Raw genomic sequence first — 21,142 nt, 5'->3', positions numbered from 1 at the left:
TCAGGGATGTGTTCTGGGTCTGTATCCTGCTCCCTTGTTTCTACCACTTTATCCTGCTTCTTTGTGTGGACTATGATGGTCTTTTCTCTCTGAGGCATCGTGGTGTTGCTGTATTTAGATCTGTGTTAACTGTGAAGAGCAACAAAGGGTGATTCAGGCTCGTCTTGGTGGTTTTTTATCATTGGCCCATTGGTGGAGAAGTAGGTAATGGCTCTCGCTCAGTAGTGAAGTTGCCGGAGTTGTGGGTGTGGTTGTGTCTTGTGAGGACTATTGTTGTCTCCCACTTAGTTAGACACAAATTAAAATTAAATAACCATCAAAAAACTAAAAGCACATGGACAAAAAACACACCATGTAATCACAGAGGAACAGTAACCAAAAAAAGAAAAAAGGGAAAAGGAAGAGAAAACAAGAAAACCTGCAGTATCTGGGGATAGGGCACTAAGAAAAAATAGTAGAGATGGAGAATAATGAAAAAAATGGGAAAAATGCAAAAAGAAAAACAAGAAACGGGGTTAACCACGAGAAAAAAAGGGGGAGAAAAGAAAACCACTTAAATTTAAAAAAAATAAAAAAATTTCATCCAGTAACAGGGAAAAGAAAAATTTCAAAACTAGGACTTGGGAGGGGAAGATTAAGAATAATAGTAAAAAAGACTAAAGTATTAATAATAATAGTTGTTTTAAAACAGACAGAGAAGCAAACTAATCACCAAAAAGAGAAAGCGAAAAAGAGAAAAAAAAAGTCGGTGGGGGACAGGGCAGGGCACCCAGGCTTGATCCGAACATACAGACTGGATGGAGTTCTGTGGGCCCAGAAGGTAGTGGGAGTGGGGGATGGCTGCCCCTCCGTTCACCAAGTGGGGGCGGTTTATAAGAGTAACAAGAGGACTGTGGTACCTTTTCAGTCTTGAAGGTCCAGAGTGACCTTGGGGTTGCTGGAAAGCAGAATGTGTTCTTAAGCCCCAGGACTGTCCGAGCACGCTGTCTCTTTAAATATCCAAAATAGTCAAGCCGCTTTTAAACCTTCAAAATGGCGGTGCCCTCCAGACTGACAAAACTCCACAGCTCAGCCCTCCTTTCTCTTCACCTTCTCTGTTTATTCCCCAGCCACCAGAGCAGTCCTCTGTGCAGTCCCTGGCTAGCAGGCCTGAGTTTTAGGTTAATTCTTAGGTCCTACTACCACTCAGGAATGTCCAAGCTGTCTGTGCCATCAAGATCGCTCAGGATTGCTGCCAGACTGCAGCTCCGTATGTCTCCTTTTTTGGTATTTTCACACAAATTCTTCTGCTACTTGGGGTTTAGTCCACTTCTGTATCCTCCCTTTTAAGGCTCAGGGGTCCAAGATTATCTTCTGTGTCTATGTTAATTGGTTTTCCTTTTCTTTGTTGAAGAGGGTCTGTGTATTCTTTCTGCCTAGTCCACCATCTTGCCGGAACTCTCCTCAATTTAATTTTTAAAAGAATTTTAGACTCTCATGTGGAACATGGCCTGAACCAGTACTTTCCATGCTGTTAGATAGAGCTTTAGGGATCTGCAGAGGTATACAATGACTTGCCTCATTTCTGCTTTTATCTATTTTATCTAGTGAAATTTTGTACAAAATTTTATTTGGAGATGAATAGTTCTGCTACCTAAAAAACAAGTTTGAAAAATGCTGGACTTTACAAATGCTAATAGCGACTAGGAAAAAGGAAAAACCTACCTATATAACATTGTTTATACTTTCTTTTTATTTTTCAAAATTGCTGAAGCTCTTTAATCTCTTGCTTTGAAAGTATAGGTTACTAATTTATATCTATGATTTAGATGGTAAACTCCTTTCTGAGAATTACAGTCAGTGTCCTGATAGCCTCTTAATTATACTGGATTTTACTGGCACCACTATGATATGTGGGAGCTCTGGTAGCGTAGTGCCTAAGGCACTTGCCTGCTAACCAGAAGGCTGGCGCTTCAAACCCACCAGCCACTCCTCGTGAACGAAGATTGAGCAATCTTCTTCTGGAGTGATACCGCCTCAGGAACCCAAGAAGGGATCGCTGTGAGTCAGGTCTGACTCAATCCCATAACAACAGCAACAACACTATCATATGTAAATATCTGTGAAAGTTAGCACAGTGACGGTGATGATATGATGCAAAAGATGGACTTACTGTACTCAAGTTGAAAGCTTTGAGAAACTATATTATATTACTTTAATGGCTATCTAATTGCTACTATAGTTGCTATACCAAAAAACATTCGCCACTATGTTTATAAATTGATAATTTACCAGCTCCTGTAGTGTTCAGCTATAATTGAAAGGTTGGTTAAATTACTGCAGTTTTACCATCTACTACATTGTGAAACAATAATCATTGGACAAATTTAGTGAGTATAAAATGAAAGAAAATTTTAAAAATGTTATAACCCAATTGTTTAGGGGGCAAAAAAACAGCTAGGCTGTGTGTATCAAGGTTGTATCCTTTCACTATGCTTATTCATTTTCTATGCTGAACAAGAAACTGGACTATATGATAAAGAATGTGGTATCAGGATTGGAAGAAAACTCAGTAACAACCTTGTGATACACACCCTTACTTGTTGGAAGTAAAGGTGACTTGAAGGAAGAGCAAAGACTAAGCCTTCAGTATGGAGAAACATAAAGAAAAGAAAATCCCTCACAGCTGGACCAATAAGCAACATGATGAAATAAGAAGAGATTGAAGTTGTCAGGGATTTAGTTTTACTTGGAGCCACAATCAATGCCCATGTAAGCAGCGGTCAAGAAATCAGAAGATGTATTTCATGGGGGTGATCTCTTGCCAGAGACCGCTTTAAAGTGTTAAAGAGCAAAGGTGTCACTTTGAAGACTAAGACGCACCTGACCCAAGCCATGGTATTTTCTTTTTAAACTTTTTATTGTGATTTGACTGAAATTTTACAAAGCAGAGTCGTTTTGCATTCAACCCATTTTATTTTGTTTTGTGACACTGATTAAATGGATCTGTTATTTGGTAATAGCTCTCCTCGCACTTCCTCCATGTGGTTACACTTTCCCTGTGTCCTTTTGACCTGTGTGTTCCTGCCTCCATATTTCTCTCCCTGTGCAAATGTTACCCTTTTGATCTGCCATGGTTGATTGGTCCAAGGAATGCACCTCCCTGGTGTAGTTGTTTGGCTGTATTCATAGGCCTGTCTGTTGTTTGGCTGAGAGTTAAGCCACAGGAGTGAGTTCAGTTCCAGGCCCAAAGGGTGACTACGGGCCATAGTCTCAGGGGTTTTACCAGTCTCTGTCTGACAAGTAAACCTGTTGTTTTTTACGTGTTTAAATTTTGTTCCACATTTTTTCTCCCACTCTATCCAGAATCTTCAATTTTGATCCCTTTCAGAGTTGTTGGCATTGGTAGCAGGGCACCATCCAGTTCTTCTAACCTCAAGGTCATGTAGGCTATTGTTCTCATAGTCCATTAGTCCTTGGACTAACAGTTTTCATGTGTCTTTGATTTTCTTCACTCTTCTTTGTTCCTTACTAGGAGAGAACAATAGTTGCATCTTAGATGACTGTGGTATTTTCAATAGCCTGATATACATGTGAAAGCTGGACAGTGAATAAGAATGACTGCAGAATTGATGTATTTGAATTGCGGTGTTGGTGAAGAATATTGACAATACCTTGGGGCTGCCAGAAGAATGAATGCATCTGTCTGAGAAGAAATACAGCTGGAATGCTCTTTAGAAGCAAGAATGGCCAGATTTTGTCACATGTATTTTGGTTGTGTGGTCAGAAGGGATCAGTCCCTGGAGAAGGATATCATGCTTGGTAAAGTAGAAGGTCAGTGAAAAAGGGGAGGTGGATTGTCACGTTGACTACAACTATGGGTTCAAGCATAGCAAAGATCGTGAGAATGGCACAGGACTGGGCGGTGTTTCATTTTGTTGTACCTAACAACACCTAACAACAACAAATTGTTGAGAAAAGATTCTTTTCTATAATTCACAGTTGTTGTTAGGTGCTGTTGAGTTGGCTCTAACTCAGAGTGACCCTATGTGCAACAGAATGAAACCCTGCCCGGTCCTGTGCCCCCTCACAATCCTTGTTATACCTGAGCCCATCATTGCAGCCACTGTGTCAATCCATTTTGTTGAGGGCCTTCACCTTTTTTCTTGGCCCTCCACTTTACCAAGCATGATATCCTTCTCCAGGGAGTGGTGCCTTCTGACAGCATGACCAAAGTAGGTGAGACAAAGTCTGGCCATTCTTGCTTCCAAGGAGCTTTCTGGCTGCACTTCTTCCAGGACAGATTTGTTATTTCTTTTGGCAGTCCACGGTACTTTTAGCATTCTTCGCCATCACCACAATTTAAAAGCTTTAACTCTTCTTTGGTCTTCCTTGTTCATCATCCAGCTTTCACATGCATATGAGGTGACTGAAAATACCATGGCTTGGGTTAGGCACACCTTAGTCTTCAAAGAGACATCTTTGTTATTCAGCACTTGAAAGAGGTCTTTTGCAACAGATTTTCCCAGTGCAAAACATCCCGTCATTGTCATGGAGTGGGCCCCCGACTCATAGTGACCCCTCCTTGGGTTTCCGAGGCGGTATCACTACAGAAGTAGGATTGCTCAACCTTCCTTCTGAGGAGTGGCTGGTGGGTTTGAACCGCCAGCCTTCTGGTTAGCAGTCAAGTGCCTTAGGCACTATGCTACCAGAACTCCTGCAATATGTCCCAGTACAATACAGTGTCTTGACTGCTGCTTGCATTGGTATTGGTTGTGAAACCAAGTAATACGAAATCATTGACAACTTCAATCTTTTCTTCATTTATTGTGAGGCTAATTATTGGTCCATTTGTGAGGATTTTTATTTTCTTTATGGTGAGATGTAATCCATACTGCAGACTGAAGTCTTTAATCTTCATCATAAGTGCTTCAAGTCATCTTCACTTTCAGCAAACAGAGTTGTGTCATCTGTGTATCTCAGGTTGTTAACGAGTCTTCCTTCAGTTGTGATATCATTTTCTTCATATAGTCCAGCTTCTCCTGAGGAACCTGTACATAGACCAGCAGGTTGTCATTTGAACAGAACAAGGGGATACTGCATGATTTAAAATCAGGAAGGGAGTGCATCAGGGTTGAATCCTTTCACCACATTTATTCAATCTGTTTGCTGAGCAAGGAAGCTGGACTCTATGAAGAGGAGTCATTCACAGTAGTATCTTCTCTATTTGTGCAGATTAAGAGAAATGTTTACTGATCTCAATTCAGAGAAAAAATGCTTGGGCCACAATAAAATATATTTATAGATCCTCCCACCAAATGGGTTATGTTTTATAGCTAATGGATACATTTGATGTTAACTTTGGTACATTTGATGTTGACTTTATGTGGAAAAGCTCTTGGCTGCTAATCTAAAGGTTGGAGGTGTGAACCCTTCAGCCACTTTGTGGGGAAAAGATGTGGCAGTCTACTTCTGTAAAGATTTACAGACTTGGACCTCCTGGGGCATTTCTACTCTGCCTTGTGGGTCTGTATGAGTCAGGAACTAGATGCTAATTGCTGGTTTTTATGGAAAACCAAGATAGTCCCTCCTGTAGTATGAGCTGCTTTTTTTTTTTTTCCTTCTTCAAATGTCATGCCTCACTTAGGAGTTAACTACTTTGTCAAATAATGGTTTTATTTTAGGATCAGTAGTTTCAAGAGAGTAGTATTATCACTATGAGTACCATTATTGTGGGAGTTGTTTTTTTTTTTTTTAAAAAAAAAAAAAAAAAGTCTAAGTGTAGGCAAATGCCTGTATGGTACAAAAGAAAATGACTTGATGAGCTTCCAATTTATTAGCTACTGAGTGAGTATATGCTGATGCTTTCTAACTATTCTGTTTCGTAAAATATTCCAGTTAGGTCTTTATAGCCCTGTTTTTTGCCTAATCCTAACCCTGCTCCTTATATTCCTTTTATTGCTAACTAATTTTTACTCAGTGTAGAATTTAGTTTAGGAGTTAATTCCAGTAGGAAGATTTTTCTGACACCCTTCTCCCCAGTCCCAGTCTGGTTTTGCTGATCTGTTTGTTCCCATGACAGACTACCTTGTGTTTGTCCATCTGTCTTCCCAGCAGGAAGGAAGAACATTATGTATTTTTTCCTTGTCTCTATCCTAACACAGTGCTAGCACCCAAAAGATGTACAGCCCTTTTAGAACATTGCTATGGGAGTGTTGTAAGGATTCTGACCCACAGGCCATTTCCTCTTGAGTTTAGAGGTGGGGAACCAGAGTTGCTAAGTAAATTGTCCAAGAACTATATGAATGTATGTTACTTTAAATTGATTATCTGTAGCATTAGTCTTGATGACAATATACTTCTAAGCTTTAATTTGCTTTTCTGAAAAATTAGGGCTTTGAATAAGATGTTCTCCTTGGTTCTTTCCATTTATTTATAAGATTCTGTAATCCTGTCACCTGGCGGAGAGTGGACTGTGACAAATGTGTGTGAAGGAAAGATCATTGATCCCATACAGACAAGCAGTTCTAGGATCTTTGATCACATCAGCTTGTTCTTAGCACTACAGTTTCTTATTGGATTAATTTTTTTTTTAGAAAAAAAAATTTACAATATGTTTCATCTTCAGCTAAACCAGTGATTTTGAACTGGGATAATTTTTCTTCCCTGGGAGTACATTTGCCAATGTCTGGAGATATTTTGACTGCTAACCAGAAAGCTGGCGGTTCAAACCCACCATCTACTCCTCAGAAGGAAGGTTGGACAATATACTTCCATAGTGATACTGCTTTAGACACACAGGGAGGGGTTGCTATGAGTTGAATCTGACTCGACGGCAGTGAGTTTGGTTTTTGGTTTTTTGGAGTTGTTTTGATTGTCACAACATGGGAGGGGGGTTGCTATTGACATTTGTTGGGAAGAGAGGCAATGATTCTGCTAAACATCCTATAATACACAGGACTCCCACAGCAGAGAATTATTTGGCACCAAATGTCCATAGTACCACAATGGAGAAACCCTAAGCTAAACAATTAAGCCCCCCAATAAGGCTCTAGTACTTTCAAAGGAAAGACTTGCTTCCTCCCCCCCCCCCATGTATTTTGCTTTTATCTTTGAAAGATAGCTTTGCTAGATATAGGTGTTGTTTTTTTTTTTTTCCAAAACTTTATTTTGTTATTGAATATATACAACAAATCATCCACCAGTTCAAAGCAAAGACTTGCTCTTAGTTTTTTAGGATTCTAGTACTTATGACCTTTTTAATTTGAAAGTACTCCATATATGTCACCTATTCAGTCTTCAATTTTATTGAAAAGGAGGGGGCTATTTCATGACTCTTTAAAAAGAGAGTATTTAAACAATAATATTAAGTGTATAATCATCCTTTTCAAACAGGGTCAGTGCAGTCAGCTATGTACCTTAGCTGAATTAGACTAGACCTCACACATTCCATGTCACTTGTTAAAGTTTTTTTTTTTTTTTAATCATCAAGGGGCACTAGTCTTTTAGTCTAGAAGTAGAACTTAATTCTAGATCCTCAGCAGCAGGCATTATACTTAGTCATCCAAGTCACGAGTAGTGGGAGTGGCAAAGCAGATGGAATTCAAAGGGACTGTGCTAGATTTATTCTAGGGATCAGCTTCCCATGGCAGTGTAGTATGGAGGCAGCACAGAGGAGGTGAGGAGAGTGGACTGAACTCCAGCACCTGTGTTCTTGCCCCTGCTCCATCATGTAACCTGGCTGAAGTTATGTTATCTTGATAAATCCTTCAAAATGGACATAGTGACAGAACCTACTTCATGGTGTTACTGTAAGCATTGTATTTAGTACTATTACTGACACATATTAAGTGTTTGGCAAATGTTGCTGTCAACATCACTGCAATCACCTGTGTCATTAGTGCCTTACTCCTCTGGAGATAGCATCACTCAGAGCTCTTGTTGAAGGGGCGCACTGCCTTCTGCTCTGGATAGTGCCAAAGGATTTCTTTATCATGAGGAGACATTTCAAGTCACTGTCTTGATATCTACATATCAGCTTGCTTGGGTAAAAGTAACAGAAATTATAAAACGGTGTAGGAGATGTACTTTTCCATCCTTTTGTTCTTTGTTTGTCTTAGTATACCAGGTGCTGATTATGGTTATCCTGATATTTCAAGGAATTTTTTTTTTCCTTCTTAAGTATTTTTGAAAGAAATGTGATTTTGATAAGATTTCTTCTCTCTCCCCACTTGCTTCATAATATTCTGGTAAAGTCTATCCTGCTTGTGACAGAAGTACACTTATGAAGAAACAATAAATTTATGGGGGAAAAACAGGGTTTTTTTTTATTAAGTTTTTTAATCTGAGCTTATAATTTTATGTTATTATTTGGTTTTGGTTATTATCATGAGAGGATTTTTCTTTTATTGAATCTGATATATTGAAAATTGTGTGCTAGTCATTAGGAATAGTTACTTGAGAATTATGTTTGAGGAAGAGTTTGCAGTTGCATAGGTGTATATCTGCTCCCCCATGTGGTTGTGGTCAAAAGAACTATCAAGCTTGTATTAAGAACACAACTCCATTGCATTGGTGATGAGTTAGCATCATTCTTGAGCAGGAGGAATTAAGCTACAGATCTAGAATTTTATGCAGTGTATCAAGCCCTGATAATGAGATGACATGACATAAAATAAATACCTGTGATAGTATTTTCTAACCAATTTCTATAATGCAGAACTCCTACCTGTCTGTATTCGTCTAACTTTACTGTGGCAAACTGGGGGTTTCTTCTTTGAGTCACAAAGATAGATGGAGAGGTTTATAGGGCATAGAATAGAAAATGTGTTGGAAAGCAGGAGATTTTGGTTTTCTCCCTCTTTTCCCACATATTGTTAATAAATGAAACAAAATTACTAATCCACATATAATTCCTTTATCAAGTTTTATGTTATTAAAAATGTATGTTTATGAGATGGCTGAGCAGGGTTAGCAGTGATTGTGGAATACTTACCTTGAATTTGCTTCTGAACAAGAAACATCTGTCTGTGCTTTCATCTTGGATACTCCCATGGTGGCAACTTTTTTTTTTTAAAGGGCTTAAGGTAGGGGTGGGATGCTGGCAGACAGCTTGATGATACTCTGACATTGAGTTCTAGACCTAACTAAGAGGACTGTAATAGAATAATTATTTCCTTTGTATCTTTATGTTTTGTACCTACTATGGTTATGTCAGCCAGAATTTTGAACTGTTAGATCTTAATGTCTTAAGGGAAAACACTATTAAGGATTGAATGTACTGGCTTTGAATTGATTGCTCATTGTTACAGAATTTCATTGCAATAATAAATACTAAGTTATTCAAGCGTCTACATGAATACAAATAAGGAGAAATGGGAATGCTGTTATTCACTAGCATATGCTATTAGTGGGCTACACTGCATGTAAAGTTGAGAAATAATGTAAGGCTTGGGCTTTGCCAGCTAGAAGGCTTTTAATCTAGTGCATAAGAAATGCCATAACAGAATAAATAGGAAGCAGAAAAGAGTAAAGACTTCTAATTGCAATATGTGTGAAAGAAGTTAGAAGTCAGAGTAAGATGGTGTCGTAGATTGAATCGTGTCTACCAAAAATGTGTCAAGTTGGCTGGGCCATTATTCTCAGTGATCTGGCAGTTATATAATAATGTAATCATCTCCATGATGTGATCTGATGTGATCAGCTAATCAGTTGTAAAGAGATTAGGTGGGATGCAATGCCCTTACTCAGGTCATAGCTCTGATCTGATGTAAGGGAAGTTTCCCTGGGGGTGACCTGCATTAACTCAGGGACTTTACTACCACTGAGAAGGAAAAGACAGGAGCACAGCACATCCTCTGAACCTGGAGTCCTTGCACTGAGAAGAACCTCCTAGACCCAAGGGCAAATTGATGCCAAGACACATGGAGATCTCCAAGGGACGTGAGACCCACAGGTGTTAAAAGGAGACATGGACTTTCCTCCAGAGGTGGCAGAGTGAGAAAGTCTCCCCCTTAGCATCCTGATTTCAGCCTTTTAGCCTCCTAAACTGTGACAGAGTAAATTTCTGTTTGTTAAAGCCATCCACTTATATTTCTGTTATGGCAACACTAGATAACTAAGACAGATGGGTTTGCCAGAGGAACTGGAACCTCAAATGGAAAGGATTTAGAAGGGCAGAAAGGAGAAGAAAAGTATTTTTAAAGAAGTGCTTAAAGAAATGCCTTGGGAATATACTGAATCACATGGTGAAAATGGCCCTTTACTGCTGTGATCTTTTTTCCCAAAATCCATAACTTCAATCTAATCATGAGAGAAGTATCAGGCAAATTCCAAATAGAAGGAGATCCTACAAATACTTGACAGTACTCCTTGTAACTCTCAAGGTCATGAAAAACAAAGTAAGTCTAAGAAACTGTCATAGCTAAGAAGAGCCTAAGAAGATACAGAAGTAAATGTAATGTACTGCCCTTGATGGGATCCTAGAACAGAAAAAGACATTGCGAAAAAATAAGAAAACCTGAATAAACTGTGAACTTTAGTGAATAATAATGAATCAGCATTGGTTTAATAATTGTAACAAATGTATCATACTAATAAAAGATGTTAATAGTAGCTACATTTGATGTATGTGGTAGTTCTGTACTATCTTCTCAAAGAAAATCTTTTTATCCATAGAGATTTACCTATATAATAAATACATTTTAAGTTATAAAAAGGAAACCCCTTGCAGGTAAAACAGAAAGGAATGTCTAATTTTATCAAATACTTCTAGAGCTACCATAATAATCACCAGATAATTTTATCTTTAACCTATTAATGGGATTGATTATAATGCTAAATTTCCTAATACTGAATTTTAATGAAGTGACTCCTATATAGTCATTCTTTTAATGTCTTGCTAGTTTCTATTTAAAATGTTTATACTAATAGTCATAACTGAGATTGTATTATAATGGGAATTTTTGGTTGGTTATCTTTGACAGATGTTTATTAGGAGTAGTATTGAAGCATTATAAAAAAAAATGGGAAGATTCTCCTCCTCCATTCCACTCCAGACCTGTTCCCTCAGGAAGGGCAAGCTAAGTTGAAATACTTCCATTAACCTTTGGATATAAGTAATTTTATGTTACTGTTTTACCCACAGGAAGAAGAGGGAACAACTTGTAAAACACAGAAAACTTACTGGCTTCAAGATTGTGTTTTATCCTTATCTCCAACCAATGATCTTATGGTTATAGCTCGAGAACAGAAAGCTGTATTTCTAGTGCGTAAGTACCCATTTATTTTCAGTGGCCCTTATTTTAGTGTGTATAATAGAATCAAAAATGGATTTGGCAGGAAAGAAAATGTTATTTCTGTTATATGCATTATATGGTAGTGATGTTCTATAATTTACTCTTGTACTTTTTATTTTGTATTTTGTGTTTCTCTTTTTTTTGCTTTCAATTCTTTTTATTTCCTCTCTGTTTTTCTATTTTGGCTGCAGATACCATAGCTATCACTCTCTGGTATTTCAGAGGCAGTACTGGGCATTGGCCAGTTCTTGCAAAGGCCAGTCAGAGCTAAATGGTTCATGACCCTTTCTTAGTAATAATGTGAATGAGGTGATTTCCAGCTATAATTTGAAACTCATAATACTGTAAGTCTCTATGTTGGACATAGGTTTTCAACTCATAATTTTTGTTGAAGATTGATATTAAAGTTTGGGGATGAATATGACATGCAACTTCCCTAATCAAAATATAAGATCATATGTAAATGGCTATAGAATAGTCTTCTAAAGCAAATTACCCTCTAGAAGCACAAATCTAATGGAAAAATCTCCTCTGCTATTTGAGGATAAATATAGCCTTAAAATAGGTGGGATAGTATGTGGAAATTATGCCTCAACAGCTGTGACAAGCTTATATGGGTTTAATTGGAAGAGGAGGGAGACTGAACGTTAAAATGGGTAGAAAACCAAAACCAAACCCACTGCCTTTGAGTCAGTTCTGACTCATAGCGACCCCCATTGGGTTTCCAAGGCAGTAAATCTTTATGGAAGTAGATTGCCCAGTCTTTCTTCCATGGAGTGGCTAATGGGTTTGAATTGCCAACCTCCTGGTTAACAGTCAAAAGCCTTAGGCACTGTGCCACCAGAGTACCTCAGAGTAGGTAGAGTTTTCTGAAAATCCTACAAAAATTTTTAAAATTTTTATATTTTAAAATATTTTATATTTACCTATAAAAAAGACTCAAGTCAGTTATCTGTGACAGTGCCAGAGGATCAGGCCCTCAGGTTGACAGGCACTCAAAATATGGAAAGACCTACTTCCTCAGAGTAGAATCGACTTTAATGATGTAGATGGAGTATAACTTTCAGGACCTTCATTTGCTGATGTGGTATAACTCAAAATGAGAAGAAACAGTTGTAAACATTAATTGATAATCAGAATGTGGAAGGTACAAAGTATGGAACTGGGAAAATTGGAAGTTGTCAGAAATAACATGGACTGATGTTAGCTGTTTCAAATCGGATAGTCATATGGTCTGGTATAGCATGGATGACAGATTGAAGAGGAATGGTGTCACATTCACTGTCAAAAAGAACATTTCAAGATCTATCCTGAAGTACAGTGCTGTCTGTGATAGGGTACTATCCATGTGCCTACAAGGAAGACCAGTTAATGCTAATATTATTCAAATTTACGCACCAGCCACTAAAGCCAAATATGGGGAAGTTGAAGAATTTTACAAACTTCTGCACTCTGAAATTGACCAACCATGCAATCAAGATGTATTGGTAATTACTAGTGATTGGAATGCAAAAATTGGAAACAAAGAAGCAGCATCAGTAGTTGAAAAGATACGGCCTTAGCGAAAGAAATGATGTCAGTGACCATATGATAGAATTTTGCGAGATCAATGACTTATTCATTTGGCAAATAACCTTTTTTCAATAACATGACCTGTGGATCTCTCCAGGCGGATCAGACAGGAATCAAGTTGACTACATCTGTGGAAAGAGGTGATGAAGAATCTCGATATCATTAGTCACAACAAGGCCAGGGGCCAACTGTGGAACAGACTATCAATTAGTCCTATACAAGGTCAAGTTGAAGATGAAGAAAATTGAAACAAGTCCATAAGAGCCAATATGACCTTGATTATATCCCACCTGTATTTACAGATGCTCTGAAGAATAGATTTGATGCATTGAACACCAGTGACTGAAGACCAGATGAGTTGTTGGGATGACATCAAGAACATCATACGTGAAGAAAACAAAAGGTCATTGATTAGACAGGAAAATAAGAAAAGACCAAAATGGATGTCAGAAGCCTCTGAAACTTGCTCTTAAACATACAGTGGCTAAAGCAAATGGAGGAAATGATGAAGTAAAAGAACTGAATGGAAGATTTCAAAGGGCAGCTTGAGAAGAGAGAATAATGTATTATATAATGAAATGTGCAAAGAATTGGAATTAGAAAACATAAATGGAAGAACAAGCTCAGCATTTCTCAAGCTGAAGAAAAAATTCAAGCCTCAGATTGCAATATTAAAGGATTCTAAGGGTAAGATACTGTGTGACACAGGAAGCATCAAAAGAAGATGGAAGGAGTACGCAGAGTCACTGTACCAAAAAGAATTGGTCAACGTTCACCCATTTCATGAGGTAGCATATGGTCCAGAAACAATGATATTTAAAGAAGAAATCCTAGTTGCATGAAAGGAATTAGTGAAAAATAAGGCTTCAGAAATAGACAGACTACCCATTGAGATGTTTAAATAAACTGATAACAGCACTGTAGGCACTTACTCATTTATGCAGAGAAATTTGGAAGACAGCAGCTATCTGGCCAACTGACTGAAAGAGATACATATTTATGTGCATTCCAAAGAAATGTGATCCAACAGAATGTGGAAATTATTGAACAATATCATTAATATTACATGCAAGTAAAATTTTGCTGAAGATAATTAAAAAAACGATTCTAGTAGTACATCAGCAGGGAACTGCCAGAAATTCGAGCTGGATTCAGAACAGGGCATGGAATGAGAGAATATCATTGCTGATGGCAGATGGATCTTGGCCAAAAGCCAAAAATATCAGAAAAATGTTTACCTGTGTTTTTTTGACTTTGCAAAGGCATTCATAACAAATTATGGCTAACATTACAAAAAATGGGAATTACAGAACACTTCATTGTGTTCATGCAGAACTTGTACATAGCCCAAGAGGCAGTTGTTTATAGGACAAGGGGATATTGATTGGTTTAAAAGATATGTATGAAGGTTGTATCCTTTCACCATATTTATTCAGTCTCTATATGCCTAAGGCATTTGACTGCTAACCAGAAGGCTGGTGGTTCAAACCCACCAGCTACTCCTCAGAAGGAAGATTGGGCAATCTACTTCCATAGTGATACTGCCTCAGAAACACAAGGAGGGGTTGCTATGCGTCAGATTCAACTCAAAGGCAGTGAGTTTGGTTTTTTGGTTTGGTTTATGCTGAGCAGATAATACAAGAAGTTGGAATATATGAAGAAGAACAGAGCATCAGGATTAGAGGAGGACTCATTAACAACCTGCAATATACAGATGACACATCTTGCTTGCTGAAAGTGAAGACTCAAAGTGCTTATTGATGAAGATTAAAGACCACAGCCTTTAGTATGTATTACACCTCAACATAAAACAAAAATCATCACAACTAGACCAGTAAACAACATCATCATATATGGAGAAGGATCGAAGTTTTCAAGGATTTCATTTTACTTGAGCCCACAATCAACACCCATGGAAACAGAAGTCAAGAAATCAGACGACTTATTGCACTGGGCACATCTGCTGCAAAAGACTTCTTTAAAGTGTTAAAGAGCAAAGATGTCAGTTTGAAGACTAACTTGGGCCTGATCTATGCCATGGTATTTTCTGTCACCTCATATGTATATGAAAGGTGGACATTGAATAAAGAAGACCACAGAAGAATTGATGCATTTGAATTACGGTGTTGGCAAAGAATAACGAAAATACCTTGGACTGCCAGAAGAACAAACAAATCTATCTTGGAAGAAATACAGACAGAATGCTGTAGTTAGAAGCAAGAATAGCCAGATTTCGTCTCATGTACTTTGGTCATGTTGTCAGAAGAGAGCAGTCTTTGGAAAAGGACTTGGTAAAATAGGTCTGCATAAAAGGGGAAGTTCCTCAACAACACAGTGTTGCAATGATGGGCAAAGATTAACACAGTGGCTGCAATGATGGGCAAAGATTGTGAGGTTGATGCAGGACTGAGCAGTGTTTTGTTCTGTTATACATAAAGTTGCTACGAGTCAGAGCTGACTCGATGGCATCTGACAACACAACAACAACATTAAATTTAGTACCCATAATTCTAAAGGAAAAGAGTAAAAGTTATAATTATTGCTTTGGCATGTTATAGTTAAAATAATTGAAATGTCTTTTATTTTTTTCCAGCAAAATGGAAACATAGTGATAAAGGAAAGGAAGAAATGCAATTTGCGGTTGGTTGGAGTGGGTCTTTAAATGTTGAAGAAGGGTAGGTGCCCATTAATTTCTTGTTTCTCTGTGCATTAAATGTGTATGTGAAATTGGTTTACTGAAAGTGAATGTGTTAAGTTTCATAATTTAGTTTTTAGTAAATGTATCATTCAAATTGTAGAGTAGAACTGCTTCATGGGCTTTTCAGTGCTGCAACCTGTGGAAGCAGATCACTAGTCCTTTCTTTTGTGGTGCCTCTGAGTAAGCATGATATGCCAACATTTTGGTTAGCAGCACCACCTAGAGACTCAGAGGGATTGTAGAGTTTATATAAAAGCATGATCTGGTCAGAACTTAAGTTTTACTCAGTATATGTTTACTTAAAATTTTTTTTAAGTAAGATTTAAAAAACACTTTGGAGAGAATTCCATGGAATCTTTTTAAATTTAGGCCTTTCCTTCCATTTTATGTTATTAATTTTATTCAACCAAAAAAATCAAGGGTAGTCATTGTCTTCTCTACTGTGCTAGCATTGGACTGCTTGAAGGGGACAGTGCTATATTAATTAATTCTTAAAAGAGTTATAAATAGTTCAGAAATGCAAGATGGTTAAGTCCAGTTTCCTACTAATTCAGTGAGAGTTGGAAAATTTTGATCTCTAGGATCATTACATGATGGAGCTACTTATTTGAAATCCTGAGCCAAAAACTGTTTTTTCAGTTAAATTTTTATGACTGAAAGTTCTTTGATCAGACTGAATAAGATGATCTTACAGACTTAGAATTCAGACACACAAACCACAACCAAGTGGAAATACTTAGTACATGCTGCAAAAGGACCAGGGAGGCAGCATCTTCTGATCTCCTCTAACTCCACAAGAGGAGGACAGAATCACCATCAGCAACCCAATGCCTGCTTGTATGAGGCCAGACATGCTGCCACCCTCCAACCCTCTTACTCACTTTGACACTAACTGTTCCTCCCATAGCACCTACCACTTCTCTGCTGGGTTTGATAATTCGCTGCAGTGGCCACACAGAACTCACAGGTTATGGGGTTTATTAGGGAAGCAACAGGCTCAGTTCAAGTTCTGTAATGCATTCAGTCTTTCTCAGCCTGCGATCTCTCAGCTGACACACAGTCTTTCTCAGTAGAATGTCTCTCAGTAGCACGTATCTCTCTCCATAGTGCATGTCTCCCTTAGGTCTCTCAGCAGCACGTCATTCTCAGCCGGCAGTCAGAGAGACTCTCTCCCTTTGCCTCTGTAAGGACTCCTTTTGAGTCTGACAGAGTGGCCAAAACCAACCAATGCCAACATCAGAATTCTATACACATGAGATAGAGAGCAAACTTCCCAGAGGATTGCTTCCTGTCCTCCAACAGAAATATACCAGGTGGATAATTTTAACAATCAGCTACTCATGGCAAAGGGGGAGTTACAAAGACTTATGGCTAGAAAAGCCATACCATGTAATTTACTATACCACACATACTTATACATTGTAACTATTCAGTGAAAAATCTTGTTTTCTGTTATTATCAAAATACATTATTTTTCCTTAAATCATTTTGTCTTGACATTTTGAAGATACTGGATTTCTGTCAGAAATGTAAAGCAGAACATAATGGCCTGATTACTGTAAAAACAAACAAAGAGATTAATTAACTTTATTCTGGTACTGTCTGAGGCAGGTGTCTTTATAGTTTCTTGAATAAACTGGAGATGATCATGGAGTTTAACAGCTTAAACAAAAGTTGGTAAGTTTACATGTCAGAAAAAAAAGTCTGGTTGTAGGAAGCATCAAATCCGTGCTTAGAAATAGGTTCTCAGGGGCAATTTCTGCAAAATACAGAGGAGACTCACCAGTTGAAATACAGTAAATCCCTAGAATAAAGTACTTGACAGACATGCAGTTTGCATGTAATTTTATTGATAGTTCATCCCACCCTCTGCCTAAAACCTGATCTGAAACATGATGGAGTTCTTATTCTTAGCTAATGAGGAGGAGAGGGGAATGGTAAGACATGATCGCCTGGTAATCATGTGAAATTTTCTCACTTCTGCGTATGATCGGCTGTGTACAACCAGGTTTTGTTTCCTTTACCTTTATGCTATTTGTGATAATAAGGTGAAAAATACTGTTTTTTATTAACCTCAAATGAATGTGACATTACATATTATGTTAATGCATTTTATGGACTCTACTTATAATGGGACTTTTACTGTGTTTTTGCTTACATACTGAATAAAACTAATCCATGAGAACTAGGTTTTTTTTTTCCCCCTCTTTAATATCAAATTATAGAGAAATAGAAGTAATTGATAATTTCATTGAATTGAATGAGCATATATTTTGGTTTTGATTTTAGGGAATGTGTAACCAGTGCTCTTTGTATCCCACTGGCAAGCCAAAAGAGGTAAGGATGAATAAGAATTGTCTGTTCTCTTTGATTTGATTTATGATCTGCTAAGGTCTAACACATATTGTTTGTAACAGGAGTTCCACTGGACGACCTGATTGGACCTGCATTGTAGTGGGCTTTACTTCAGGTTATGTACGCTTCTACACTGAGGTGAGTTGAGTTTTCAACAGTTAGAAAACAGCAGTTAGCTATAACAACCCATATATGTATTCCCAATTATACTAGTTCATGACTTCATTATGTGCTGTTTGGAAGTGTGTAGTTGTTGCTTTATAGGGGTACAGGTTAGAGAATAAAGTCAGTGAAAGCTATGGTAGAAGAGACACAGAAGCTGTATTCTTCTGAAGTGAGTACTGGTATCTATGGAAAACTATAGAGGAAATGATACTCTCTGTCATTATGCCTGTTTAGCTATATCTGTAAGAAAACGTCTTCTCTGTGCTTCCTCTTAGAATGGTGTGCTCTTGCTCGCACAACTTTTGAATGAGGATCCAGTGCTACAGCTCAAATGCAGGACCTATGAAATCCCCCGGCATCCTGGTGTGACTGAGCAGGTAGTGTAGAAGATCGTGTTCAAATGAATGCCATTATGTTTTCTCCTCCCTTGAATGAGAGGGAGAAATCAAAATACCCTTATCTTGTGGCACCATTAGCTGTGCTGTCAACCTCTAGAAATATAGAAATGAATACTGAGAAAAGAATACCAGCCGTGTTTTTACTTATTTAAGAAATACTGTTTTGTTCTATAATTTAAAAAAAAAAATCTAATGCAAAAAGAAAGTCTCATTTTTTGAGCTATTAATAGCAACTTTAAGGCAAAAATATGGTATAGTATAACTTTTATATCTTTTTTTTCATTTCATGTAGGTATCAGAATTACCCATAGTAATGGTCTTCTTTATCAGTAGTACTACTACATTGTACTTAACCTCTGTTTCTCAGAAAAGAGGTTATTAAATTTTTGTTAATAGAGCAAAATAGTTTATAGTAATTGAAGATTCTGACTGAGAAAGTAATGCTATTTTATTTAATAATACTGTTTATCTAAGGCTCTCCAAAGGTATAGTTTTCTCTTCTTCGTAGGTGCTTTGTGATATTGTAGTTGTCTCACAGTCAAAAAATAATTATAGAAACAATTCAACTAACATGGTTTTATTTCACTTGTAGTATACAAAGTCAAAGCTTTATAATATGAGTTCTTTCTTTGTACTACCCTGCTTCTAAAAGATTTCAAGTAACTAAATTTCATTGGGGAGATGATATTTGAATTAAGCCGGGGTACAGAATGATAGGTACAGAATTTAATTAATTGAGAAAAAAGGATAAAGTATGTTACGCAACAGGAGAAAAATAAGGGAAGGTTCAAATACAGGGCTGTGTATGAAACTGCAAATAAACCAGTGTTAGCAAATAACTGAGAAACTATTGAATAGAGAGAGTGCCCAAATTCTACATGAATTTGAAAGCCAAGTAAACTGAGGAGGAGCTTCGGTGGCACAGTGATTAGAGCATTGGGCTACTAACCAAAAGGTGGTGGTTCAAACCCACCAGCTGCTCTTGGGAAAAAGATGGGGCAGTCTGCTTCCGTAAAGATTTACAGCCTTGGAAATGCTATGGACAGTTCTACTCTGTCCTGCTATGTTGCTGTGATTCAGAATCAGCTTAATGATATGATTCAGGAGATAAGAGAAGCTTTTAAAGATTTATTGAGAAGGAAGTGATATAACAAAGTGATACCAAGAAACTCTTTAAAATGAGTTGAAATTATGAGAGATTAGAATCAAGGAGACTAGTACTTTGATCTTTATTTATAGTAGATATTAGGAATATTTGTAGTAGATATTAGGAACCAGGATTAGACTTATTGTAGAAGAACGGATTGGTACAAAGAATATTTTGAGGGAAGAATTGACAGGACGTTATTATTGTCTAGAGATGTAGGGTATTAAAAATAGAACTAAATCAAAGATGGCGCTAAGATACCCATCTTGTGCAGTGCCTTTGACAAAGTTGGAAGAGGGAGCTGCTTTGAGGGTAAAAAAAATTTGGTTTTAGACATAATGAGTTTGAAGCAGTAGTTGGAAATAAAAGCAAAGTACTGGTATTTATTTATAGCTATTTATTTACTGCCTTTTATGTACCTTGCCCAGTTATAATCACAGAGGATTCATTGGTTAACAAAACACACAAGGTCACTGCTTTCATGTAACTTACAGTTTGGAAGTGGTGGAGGAGGGAAACCAACAACTAGAGATAGCAATGATTTAAGTCTCTGATAGATGCTATAAAGGAAGTAACTGTGGTGATGATATATAGTAACATGGCAAGAGAGTACGGATACTATTTGAAATAGAGGGTCAGGATCAGCCTCTGAGTCACTGACATTTGAGCTGAGACCTACATGATAGGAAGCACCAGGCAGGTGAAGATCTGGAAGGAGAAAGTCCAGCCCCATGCATAGGACTGAGGTTATGATGGACTTCTAGTCCTGTTCAGGAAGCAAGGGGAGAGAGAAATGAAATGACTTTAGATCTTGGAGGCATGGTTTAAGAGCTCAGGTTTAATTCTACTGCAGAAGAAAAGCATCAGAGAGTTTTAATTAGGAGAGTGATTTGATCTCTGATGTGTCACAAAGATCCTGCTGTCTTTGTGGAACATGGATTGTGAAGACCCAAAGTAGAAGCAGGAAACCAAACTCATTGTCCATCAATAAGAACTTGTTAAGTAAATCTTGGTAGATATAATGGAATACTCTACAACCATGACAAAGATTGTTTATTGATTGAAATATAAAAATATCACTGAGTAATAAAAATATTACATATTGACATATTGTTGAGAAATAAAAAGTACTACACTTGAACTGCCAAAGTATACTATACTTTGAACTGCCAGCCTTCTGGTTAGCAGTCAAGTCAGTCAAGTGCCTTAGGCACTATATGTGTATACATATATATATATATATACACACACACACAATGATGAGCCCAAGTATAGCAGGGATTGTGGGGCTGGTGTGGGATAGGGCAGTGTTTCGTTCTGCTGTGCATGGGGTCGCTATGAGTTGGAAACGACTCAGCGGCACTTAACAACAACAACAACACACACACACACACATATATATATGTATGTATATATGGGAGCTCTGGTAGCATAGTGGCTATATATTAGGCTCTCTCTCTCTCTCTCTCTACATATATATATATATATATATATATATATATATATATATATATGGGAGCTCTGGTAGTAT

At 37.6% G+C, this 21,142-nt stretch overlaps 1 protein-coding gene across 1 annotated transcript in view; it reads left to right on the top strand.

The window, feature by feature from the left end:
• Positions 1-21,142, top strand: part of RAB3GAP2 (RAB3 GTPase activating non-catalytic protein subunit 2) — a 175,304-nt gene that overhangs the window by 83,370 nt on the left and 70,792 nt on the right. Inside the window, exons 3-7 of the mRNA XM_007936932.2 lie at positions 11,126-11,249; positions 15,442-15,523; positions 17,836-17,883; positions 17,964-18,039; positions 18,342-18,443. Of these exons, the coding sequence (XP_007935123.1) occupies positions 11,126-11,249; positions 15,442-15,523; positions 17,836-17,883; positions 17,964-18,039; positions 18,342-18,443 (432 nt within the window). The remainder of the gene's footprint in view (positions 1-11,125; positions 11,250-15,441; positions 15,524-17,835; positions 17,884-17,963; positions 18,040-18,341; positions 18,444-21,142) is intronic.

This window comes from Orycteropus afer, unplaced genomic scaffold (genome assembly GCF_000298275.1).
Source record: "Orycteropus afer afer isolate SDZICR_OR568_19922 unplaced genomic scaffold, OryAfe1.0 scaffold00039, whole genome shotgun sequence".
NCBI classification, from domain to species: Eukaryota; Metazoa; Chordata; class Mammalia; order Tubulidentata; family Orycteropodidae; genus Orycteropus; species Orycteropus afer.
The sequence above is the reverse complement of the archived record's forward strand: the minus strand, read 5'-3'. Positions and strand labels throughout refer to the sequence as shown.